The 11,564-nt window shown below is 40.5% G+C and overlaps 1 protein-coding gene across 1 annotated transcript; it reads right to left on the bottom strand.

The window, feature by feature from the left end:
• Positions 1-2,412: 2,412 nt before the first annotated feature.
• Positions 2,413-3,491, bottom strand: LOC110334142 (putative vomeronasal receptor-like protein 4). Its single transcript, XM_021215998.1, has one exon. The coding sequence runs from the start codon at positions 3,457-3,459 to the stop codon at positions 2,413-2,415; it is 1,047 nt and encodes a 348-aa protein (XP_021071657.1). The 5' UTR covers positions 3,460-3,491.
• Positions 3,492-11,564: the final 8,073 nt, after the last annotated feature.

Raw genomic sequence — 11,564 nt, 5'->3', positions numbered from 1 at the left:
ATTCATAGGACAAAAAAACCAACCAACACACGAATGAATGAATGAACCAACCAACAATGAAACAAACAAACAAAAACTCCAAACCCCAAACCAGAACTAAGGAAAAAGCCCAATAAACAAGACAAAACAATTGTCCCACCCCCCCCCAAAATAAGCAAACAAAAGAGAAACAAATTTAAAGAGTTTTTAAAACTTACTTTATGAGTGCTATACCTAAAGATTTATAATATCTTATGGGTGTTTTGCCTGTATACACACACACACACACACACACACACACACACACACACACACACACACACACACACATCATGTGAGCGTCTGGTGCACATGGAGGCCAAAGAAGGTGTGAGAGCTTCTAAAAGTAGAGTTACAGAGGGTTGTTAACCATCACGTGGGTGCTGATGGAATTCCACGGCAAGAGCCACGAGTATTCTTAAATGCTAAACCATTCCTGCAGCCTGACTAGGAAAGATCATTATCCTATTATCATTATTGTGTAAATTACCACAAGCAGAATTAGTTCTGTGATTTTCTTTTGTTTTGTAACATTTCCTTTGTCTGGTGCTCACATTTAACTTGTTCATGTTTCTACAACCCATTGGAGATGTGAGTAATATTTTGTTGCTTTAGCCTATTTAATTCCTTTCAGATACAGCTTGTCTATGGAACTTCATAGTGATTATCAAAACTACATACACACAAAATTAAATATATAGAGCTTTTATTTTGATAATGTGTGAAAATATAGGCAATACATAGCTCAGGATAGGAATGACCAGAAAGGCACAGAACTCTCCTTTTTGTCCACTATCCACTCATGAGAATAACCGGATAGCCTGTGTGAATATTCAGGAAGTCTTTGGCTAAGCAGCCCTTCTTACCAAGGTGATTTTTAACCTAGTTGGACATTATTAAAATTTATCAAAAAGACATCACTATTTGACAAACCCACAACCAAGACTATTGAATGTGTTCCTTGGGAGAATTTCAACTCTTGACCAGGAAGAAGACAAAGGAAGGAGTGTGTGTGTGTGTGTGTGTGTGTGTGTGTGTGTGTGTGTGTGTGTGTGTGTGTATGTATCCATGGCTCCCCTGCCAGGTTCTGTTTGGTTCTTCAGTGACTGCTGAGATGTTTCTACTTTTCAGGTAGGAGCTGCAGTGAGCTGAAGAAGAGCTTTGGTAAACAGCACACAGGGTACTTATAGGAGCCTCCCTGGGAAGCCTGCAGCATAGGGGACCAGGGAGATGAGAGCTCAGGGAACTTTCTGGATCCTTCTTGTTACTCTGGGCTGGAGGCTGTGGAGTTCTAGGACCTGCAAGCTCATACTGCATGGATTTCAGCAAGCAGCTCCTTTCTGGGCCCTCAGCATGGCAGTCCTTACATCATCACCTGAAACCCATGATCCTGAGCAGCAGTGTGTGGATGGAGCCCATGCATGGCTGGTATTCAGGGAGTATAGTCACTTCAAAATGCCAATATTCTGTTTACACAGTAATGGGTAAATATAAGTGGGATCCAGCTGCAGTGGTGCAGTGTTCCTGAGCAGTTTACACAGCACTGATCTCAGGAACTCTCATTCAACTGGAGCTTGTTTTCCAAACTCTGATGGCAGTCTCTGAAAGATGACATTTCTTCTGTGTTTTCTTATTTATTTTGTGACCACATACCAGTGAATGTGTCTGGAAATGTTTTACAATCTTTAGTCTTACCTGTTCTTCAGATATTGGGACCCTGCAATGCCAAGCACTTACTAGGGACGGTGAATTAGCTCCTGTCCCTGGTCATCTCTTCTTTGTCATCAGCCTTCAGATAAAGGATGCTTTCTGACATCTTTCTTCTTCATTTGTTTTCCTGCTCATTGGGTTAGAACAGCCTCTGGGACACAGTAAGTGCTTTTAAATAAGTAGAGGAGTCAGTGATGGTGGAAGAGCAGTAAAAGGGACAAGAAGAAAGGAAGGTTTGTGGATCCTTACAAGACTAAAACTCTAGCATTCAGAAAAATACAATACTAATTCTAGGTGAATGCCTGCCCTCTTGTGTTTCCTGATGATGGATGCAGCAAGCTAAAAAATTCATAGGAATGGTGTGATAGTGGGATAGTGAGCATCCCTGCCCACTTCCTAGAGCCTGAACCAGTCTTCAATTATCTAGAACAGGCTGCCTGAAAAACAACAGCAGCAACAAACCAAACAAAAACAAAACAAAAGAAACAAACAATCAAAATCACAAAACAAAACCCCCAAACCCTCCAAGAAACCAAAGGGGGGGGGGAAGATAACCCAAACCTAGCATTTATTATCTCTTAACTAATTTATTGCTATGGTACATTAGAATGGCAAAGCACAGCAATTCCAGTGTTTATAGATTTGTTCACAAAGAACTAGGTGTGAAAAGGTAGTTCTTATTTCTTAGGGAACACAGCAGGGCTTAAGAACACAGGCATCTTTGATGATCAGGACAAAGGGGCTGAGACCAGCATAACTAAGAACTAAAAATGCTTTAATATTTAGTATTGTGGAATCATGTGTCACTGTGGAGCCTGTGTAGAAGGAGAAAATAAAATCTGCCCAATAAAATAAAAGGAAACAGGCCATAAGAGCGAGAACTATCTGGGTAGCTCTGATTTCTGGCCTGGAATTGTTTGCAGACCTGGAGCTGTGAAGGTAAAGAACACGGACATGATGTTTGTACAGATGGAGAGCCATAGACCCACTGCTCCAGCTCATGAGACCCTGGAAAATGACATCACGAAGAGCCATGAGAGAGAGGAACAGCCACTTAACTGTGTGCTTGGATGGCAGCATATAACAATATCCAGTAAACATTGCAACTTCAGACCCGTTCATGCTATTGCCTGCTGTGATATAGTGTAGCAAATTGGAGCTTATCAGGGAATTAAAGATCCAAAAGAAGAGGAGAAAGGCAAGAACATGCCATGCTGTTTGTGGTTTGAATTTTCTCCAAAGGGTGGTCCTGGGACTGATGGTGACAGCCTGGACCATGCTGAGGAGACAGGTGGTGCAGATGGAGAGGCCACGGGCAACTCTTTCTAGATAAATTATAGTTTTACAACCAACATCACCTAGGAAATTTCTGGTGTAAAAAATTGTGACTATGTTTCTGACCCCTATGCAATAAATAATGATTGTGTTTACAAAAGCCAAGTGGATGACAATGACATCTAAATTTTTTTTATCAGGACCTATGATGAAAGTATACAAATGTCTTACAAATAAGATGTTGTTTCCTAAAACTCCAAGTCCAGTAAGTGACAAGAAAATCATACTTTGGATGAGGTCACTCCAAATCATCTTATTGCCCAGAACTAGGAAAAACCTTTTGAGAAACACAAGGAAGTAAACATGATGTAGTTCATGCCTGTGGCTTTTCTGTTTTCTGTGAAAAGAATAATGTCTTATGAAAATGCTCAGAGATCCTTGCTTGTAATACCTCATTTTCTTCTTGTGCCATTTTTTCTTGCTTCCACTGACACAGAGATGATGCTGACAATTGGACATGAGCACCATGCTGATACCTTTACTCCCTTCACAGAAGATAGTTTTTTATATTCTTATCTCTGAACCTTTTCTCATGAGAACATCCAAACAATGTACAGCATCCGTCAGTTTATAAGCCATAATATCGGACATCAGATGCCTTTCTTCTCAGATCCTCTTTGTCATCTTCTGCACATTCATCTCTCAAGCCCACACTGAGCTAACAGAAAAATAGTTTCACTGATGAGTTGTAATGCTTGCCCAACAGTGTTGCTTTCCAGGTAAATACATGTAGTTTTCTCTGTCTGCAATTCTGAATTGGCTTTGGCAATAACTAACAAATAAATTAATCGAGATGCCAAGCATCCTGAAGGCACTGTTTGAAAAAGTTTCAGTGCGTGGACAACCTGTACTGCCTTTGGTTGATACTTGCTGCACACCTTTTGCTATATTTATATTTCTTACTGTTAAAGGTCTCTCTTCAAAAGCTAGAGATGGGATAACAAAAACTCAGTGTAAACAACAATGAAATTTATGAAAGTTCCCTGGAAAAACAGTTATGCAGAAAACTGAGTCTTTCCTAAGTACTTAATACTTCAATAAACATTTAGATCATTAATTTGAGTATTGTTAGTAAGCATGAGATAGAGGATTTGAGAAGAATTTTTAAAGAAGGAAAACTTAGGGGAAATCTAGAAGCTGACAAGCTGTAACGGAATTGCCAGGTTTTTAATGTTCGACAAGGAACTTTTATGAAGAGGAAAAGATTTTGACGATACAGGGTAATGCCAAGGCTTGGTACCTTCCTGAAGGCAAGAATAAGCAGTTTTAGGAATCCTGATGTTCTTCTGATCTTTACAGAACTGCAATAAAGGTAGGAGCCATACTGAAACAAGGGTTTATGACAGAGACCCAGAGGAGAGTATCCTGTCTGCCTTCCTGAACAGACTCGTCAGACCATAACTTTACTGACAAACTGCCTTCGCTTAAGCAAAGGAACTGCACAATATTTTAAGAATCAAAGAAAAAGGGCAGTGCTCTTTTCTAAATACAAAAGAAGTATAGAGGAAGGAAGGGAAGAATTTCATATGGGTTAGAGACCGAACATTTGTGTAAACCCAAGTGTGATATAATTGGTAGTAGAAAATAACTCTTGATATATTAATCTTCTACCAAACTGAAACAGAATCAAATTCAAATGCAGTCACCCTGTCCAGCATTTCTGTGACCACAAGGCACTATGATGCCAATCTTAAGGAAGAAGATACCGAGTTTAAAGAAAACTGATTTTATCATAATGTTAATTTTCAGTTCTTAGAAAATTGCTGTTCATTTGTTTTGTTCCTCTTTCAATGTTCTTATGTAACCAAGGAAGACTTTAGAAGAAAATGTATATTGAAAAGCTGTGCAATAAATGAATAAAATTTCTGAGGAAATGATTATGTCTAAATAAATCCTGAAAGAGACAAAAGTTTTCATAGTTGGAAAAGCCATATAGAGATGTGCTTCTTCTCTGTCCTGAAAGGACATGAAAGGAATTTCATCTCATTTCTGATCCTTCCTTCCCTTTGCCACTCTTGCATCCATGCTTTTCCAGATCCTGGCTTCAGCTGAGGCTGGTCCCTGGCAGATTAAGTAGATAGAATAGTAGATAGCTCATGGGAGGGTGTGATTAGTTCTTGTTCCATACTATCTTAATTGTGGGATCATATTAAATGTAAGCTACCCCCTTACTTACGTGCTTTTTCTGATCATTCCCTAAGAACCTTCTCCCAAGGAAATATCAAATCTCAGCTCGCAGGTTAGGCATTGTTCTTCTGTACTGGACTAGAAGCCCTTCCTACCACTTTGGTTTCTAAGGTTCATAAAATCAGTGATTTTTATCATTCAGTAGTGCCATACCCTATATATGACAAACAACAGAGTCCCTCATACTGATTCAGGTAATTTTCCACATGGCATCCGTTTTCTGTATTCTCTTGTTTAAAGTGAGGATATATTCATAAATATATTCGTTGTGATTCTATTTTCATAAACTATAAACAATTTTATATGGGAACCTTGTCTATTTGTCTTCCACATTTTAGTTTTCTTTGCTGCTCAGCAAATTTATCTGTGAATCACCTTCAGTTTCTCCTGAGCAGGTGTAACACTTGCACTCACCCTACAACAATGGTACCTGTGGTGTTCTCCTTCTGATCTGAGTCCAGCCATGACCCCTCACAGCTCAGTGCTGCCCACAGATCACACGTGTGTCTCCTACAATTTCCCTGAGCCCTCAGGACTGTGCTGTCTGCTAGTCTGCTTATATCAACATCTCTGTGCTGAGAAGACCTGAGAGATGCTTTCGTACATCTGTTACCTTATACAACCTTGTTATGGAATGCTTAAAAAAAATGACTTGTGCATAAATTGCTAACTGAGTGTTATGGCTGTACTATCCTACGGAAACTACAGAGATGAGCTGAATGAGAGGATGTACTCGTTGCTCTCATTCCTTAAAGTCCTCTGGAAGTCAGTCCACTCTTTCAGGAGTGTTTTCTGGGTTTCCTTGTATGCACAGGGGAAGTAAAGTCCCATGTTCCCACAAAATCACTATCTTTAAAATCATTCTTCAATGTGGCTAATTTTTAGTTGTGTTATCTCTGTAATGTATATTTTAAAAAATGTACCCCTCGCTGTTTAGAAATATCATAATATTTATTGAATTAAAGCTTTGTTTTCTGAATAGTTCTGCACTGTTTCTGAATACTTCTGCACTAAAAAATTGCCCATTTACATCTATTTAATGGACTATCAGGGAGACATTTATATGAGCATTTTATTGTATTTTGTTTTAATTTTAGCTATTGTTGTGTGTGTGCATATAAGCCTGGTGCCACTTGTGTGTCTGGTGCCTTCAGAAGTCAGAATAAGGCGTTAGATTCCTTGAACATTGAATTGTAGGTGATGTTTGGCTCTCATATGGGTGCTGAAAATTGAATCAGGGAATTCTGCAAGAGCAGTAAGTGCTTTTAACCACTGAATCAGCTGTTCAATCCTCATATGTACATTTTAATTAGATTTCACGAGCTTCTTACCTCTAGGATGGTAGAATCAGTCATTTCGGTTAAATAAGAAATTTCTCACAAATGATGTGGTGGAGGGTTATACATATTCCAAAAACCTGAGTGATACTAAAGCACAAGTAACAGAAAGTTCAGGATTCACAAGAAGACGCTGTGCGAACACACAATGTGGATGTAAATTCCGTTTTCACTAATTCGTTTATTCATCATTTTGAGCATATTATTTGCTTTTTGTATAAACTATGTAAATTATGTTTTTGTATAATACAGGTATATTTTATGGAGCCAATGAACTGACATACATAATACCTAGGGACGTGCCCAGTATGCTTTAAAAATCAATACTCTAAAACTGATTATTAGAGTTAAATATAAACTCATGTCTACTTTATCTACAATTTTCATATGCTACAATTTACATCGGGTCTAAGAAAGAGTAAAATCAACAATAAATGAAATCCCGGTAAAGAAAGAGTGCTCCATGCCCAAAGGACTGAAGTCAGCAGAAGATACACAGCTCAGATCAAAGCTCTCAGTCTTTGAGGGAAAATCACCTAGACTGTGCAGAAGCTGTGGGAGCAATGGCTTCCTACTCCAGGCTGTACTGCAGGTGTCTCTGTCTTGTACACCTGCCTGTCCTGTGTAAGGAACAGCTCGTGCCAATAACCACACACACTGCCCTTGTAGACATTGAAACAATTCTGGATTGAGTGGAGTCCTGCCATTATGCACCCACTCACAGTGACAGGGAGCCTAACCTCCTTCTCTCCCACACATCAGTCTTCCACAAATTTCTTTCAGTGTCAAGGAGCCCCAACCCCCGTGACATGGCAGCACTCACCTGTGCAGTCTGTGCGGGGCTCAGGGTCGGTGTCCTCATAGCACAGCCAGGCCCTGTTTATCAACCCCAAGTCCTTGTGTTCAAGTATCAGAATGTCCCCGCTAGGAGTTTAGCTTCCTCGGGGAAAGGCTCTTCTGTCTCCATCCCTGAGGGCAGCTCTGCCTTCTCCCTGGTGCTCTGTCATTTGCTGAACCCAGAAACTTTATGATACGATTTACAGTGTCTGTGGGTAAGAGGAAGGGCGGTGAACAGTGCCCAAGGGGTTCTGGCCCTTTGGTCTTAACTCCAGTCTTGCCTCTTTCCCACCATTTATCCCCAAACTGAGGACTGCTTTGATAACCCAAAGTGATCACTTTATGAATAATTTTAAAGCATATTACTTAGAAATAATAAAGTATCACTGAATAATCTAATAAGAACTATCTTCAGTGTTGTGTTTAGGACACAGTAATTAGGAGACTATGGCTCCTGGAGATTTAATTTTTTCTGATCTATTTTTGTTTTCTTACTTATTTTTTTCAAACAATATGTTTTGATCATGTTATTTCCACCATCTAATCCCTTCCCCATCCCATATTCCACCCTACCCATCTCACTTTATGCTTGCTGTCTTGTGCTTCCCAACACAAATACAATAAAACAAAACAAACACCAGAAAGAAAAAAATAATGAAAAGAATAAAAAAAAACACAAATCAAAGCAAACCAAAACCAAAACCAAACCAAAACAAAATGGGAACATGGATGATTTCCTTTTGTGTTAGAAAACTGTACCTGGGCATGAGTCCTGATGTAGAGTGTGGTTGATTGTCACTTAGTGACATTTCATTGGAGAAAACTGATTGCCCCATTTCTAGTAGACATTTATTTCAAATGGGTTCTTGGCTGGCAATGGTGTCTCCTTCCCCTTTTTGTGCTGGGATCCCCATCTAACTTGAGACTGTGTAAGTCTGTGTGTGTTTTCTCAATTGATGTGTTTATAAAAAGATAAGGAGATTTGGGATATGTTCTATGGAAGTGTGGTCAGGTGTGGGGAAAGGGGTTGTCTCTATGGGCCTATGCTGAGGCATCCCTTCCCCCTGAAGGACCAGTCACAGGACAACGATATAGTATAGAATAGAATTAATTTAGGGCATGGGGAGTGGAGTTGAGAGGGCAATAGAATCAGAAAAAGGCAGAGAGAGAGAGAGAGAGAGAGAGAGAGAGAGAGAGAGAGAGAGAGAGAATGTGTAAACAAGTAGAGGCTGGCCATGAGCATGTGGAGAGAGAGAGGGTGCAAGGGAATGGAGAGAGAGCAGGAGCAGGAACTCAAGAGCAAGAGAGAGAGGAGGGGGCAAGCAGCCCCTTTTATAGTGAGTCAGGCACACCTGACTGTTGCCAGATAACTGTGGGGTGGAGCTTAGACAGAATGCTAACATCAATCTCCTTGAATTCATATGTGCATCAGTCCTGTTGTAATCTATCATCTCTGGCTCTTCCAATATTTCTGCTTCCTCTCCTGAACAGAGAGCTCTAAGCCTTGAGGGGAGGGAGATGATGAAAGCATCCCATTTAGGACCAAGTGCTCCAAAGTCTCTGCACATTGTCCAGTGGAGGATTTCTCTTTTAATCTCATCAACTGGAACAAGCTTCTCTGATGAAGATTGAACAATACACTGATCTATGGGTACAGCAATATGTCACTAGGAGGTAATTTATTACTATGTTCCTTTAGCAGAAAAATTGTAGTAGATTTTCCCTCTGACCTACCTAGTCCCAAGTTCTTGGCTACTTCAGCAGTGTCAGGTATGGCTTCCATCTCATGGAGTGGATCTTATCTTCACACAAACTGTGGTTGGTTACTTGAAATGTTTGTGTCACTGTTGCAGTAGTTCATAGTACGAGCATGTCACTGATGTAGGGAGCATTGTTTGTAGCTATATGATATTGATGGTTACCTTCCTCCTCTAGTGTTATGCAGACTACCTTCAAGCACCTTGAATGCTAGTCAGTAGGGGTGAAGCTTCTGGTTGGGAACCAGAGTGACTACTCTTGTTTGATGACATGTGGTACCCTCAGCAATAGATCCTAAGCACCAGATTGTAGAGAGCAAACCATAAGCATGGTAATATCCTGTGATGTTTCGGGAGGGACCATGGAACACCCTAGGTCAATGACTCAAGAAGATGTAACCCATTCCTGGCACTGGAGGTTTTACTTGGTGTCATAAAATAACTAGTTATGGCATTGTTTTCTCCATTATATGATGACTCCACTTAAATCCCTACTATATATGTACATAATTTAGGATGCACCTATAGTAGTAGGTTTCTGTATGGTTTTTCAAAAGGCCTTTAGTGTTAGTTGTGCCTCTGTGGGGTTTTTGTTGTTGTTGTTGTTGTTTTGTTTTGTTTTTTAACATTTAACCCCACCTCCATCATTATTTCATCCTTTTATCTTCTTGTAATACTATATTCTAAATTTCTTTCCTTGGGAAACCCCATTTTCTCCCCTGATCCATCACTAGGCACTTAACCCTTTCAGTTATACAGCTTGTAGCAAATATAACAAAAGCTAAAATATACCATACATATATAAGAGAAAACTTGTGAAATTTGTTCTTTTAGATCTGGTTCACCTCAAATAGGGTGACTGTTTCTAGCTCCTTCTATTTAATACTTGCAAATTTCATTTTCCTTAACAGATCAATAATATTCCACTCTGTAAATGTACCATAGTCTCGTTATTCATTTGTCAGTTGATGGACATCTAAGCTATTTCCCGTTTCTGGGTATTATGAATAGGGCAGCAATGTACTTGGATGAACAAGTATTTCTGTAGCAAGTTGCAGAGTCTTTGTGCATAGGCACATGCTTGTGAGAGCTGGATCTTAAGGTAGATTAATTCTTGGCTTCTTGAGGAACCTCTACATTGATTTCTATAGTCACTGCATGCATGTGCACACCCACTAATAATGAACAATTGTCTCTCTTTCCCAAAATCCTTGTCAGAATATATCGGTAAGCTTTTCATTGATACTGGTCACTCTTACTGGAGTAAGATGAAATCTTAAGTAATTTTGATTTGCATTTCCATGCTGTTTAAGGGTGTTTAACATTTTTAAATTTTTATTTAATCTTTGTTTTTTTACACTTCAGATTTTATCCCCCTCCCACTCCCCCCTCTTCTTTGACTGTTCCACATCCCATATCTCCTCTCCCTTTCCACCCACGTCTCCACAAGGATGTCCCCACCACCACACCCTGCACCTCACCAGACCTCCCTACTCCCTGGGGCCTCCAGTCTCTTGAGGATTAGGTGCATTTTCCTTGACTGAACCCAGACCCGGCAGTCTCCTGCTGTATATTTGTTGGGGGCCTCATATCAGCTGGTGTATGCTTCCTGGTTGGTGGTCCAGTGTCTGAGAGGTGTTGGGGATCCAGGTTAATTGAGACTGCTGATCTTCCTACAGGGTTGCCTTACTCTTCAGCTTCTTCCAGCTTTTCCCTAATTCAAACACAGGGGTCAGCAGCTTCTGTCCATTGTTTAGGTGTAAATATCTGCATCTGATTCTTTCAGCTGCTTGTTGGGTCTTTTGGAGGGCAGTCATCATAGGCTCATTTTTTGAGAACACTCCATAGCTTCAGTAATAGTGTCAGGCCTTGGGGCCTCCCCTTGAGCTGGATCCCACTTTGGGCCTATCACTGGACCTCCTTTTTCTCAGGTTCTTTTCCATTTTTGTCCTTGAAGTTTTTTCAGACAGGAACAATTATGGGTTAGAATTTTTGACTGTGGAATGGCAACCCTATCCCTCACTTGATACCCTGGCTTTCTGCTGGAGGTGGCTTCTACCAGTTCCCTCTGCCCACTTTAGGGCATGTCATCTAAGGTCCCTCTCTTTGAGTCCTGAGAGTCTCTACTTTCCAGGTATCTAGAACATTCTGGAGAGTTCCCCTACCTCCGACCTCCTGAGGTTACCTGTTTCCATTCTTTGTGCTGGCCCTAAGGGCTACAGTCCATTTCCCCAACCCAATACATGATCATGTTCCACTCTTCTCCTCCCTGACCCATTTCCCACCCTGGTCCCTCCCTCCCTCTCTTCTTCTGTGATTGCTTTCTTCTCCCTTTCAAGTGGAATTAAGGTGTCCTCACTTGGGCCCTTCGGCTTGTTAACCT

Source organism: Mus pahari, chromosome 16 (genome assembly GCF_900095145.1).
Source record: "Mus pahari chromosome 16, PAHARI_EIJ_v1.1, whole genome shotgun sequence".
NCBI lineage: Eukaryota > Metazoa > Chordata > Mammalia > Rodentia > Muridae > Mus > Mus pahari.
This window is presented reverse-complemented; position numbering and strand designations above follow the sequence as displayed.

Bases quoted from the DNA above. Each gene is read 5' to 3' on its own strand.
- LOC110334142 (XM_021215998.1), bottom strand. From the start codon at position 3,459: ATGAGGTATTACAAGCAAGGATCTCTGAGCATTTTCATAAGACATTAT.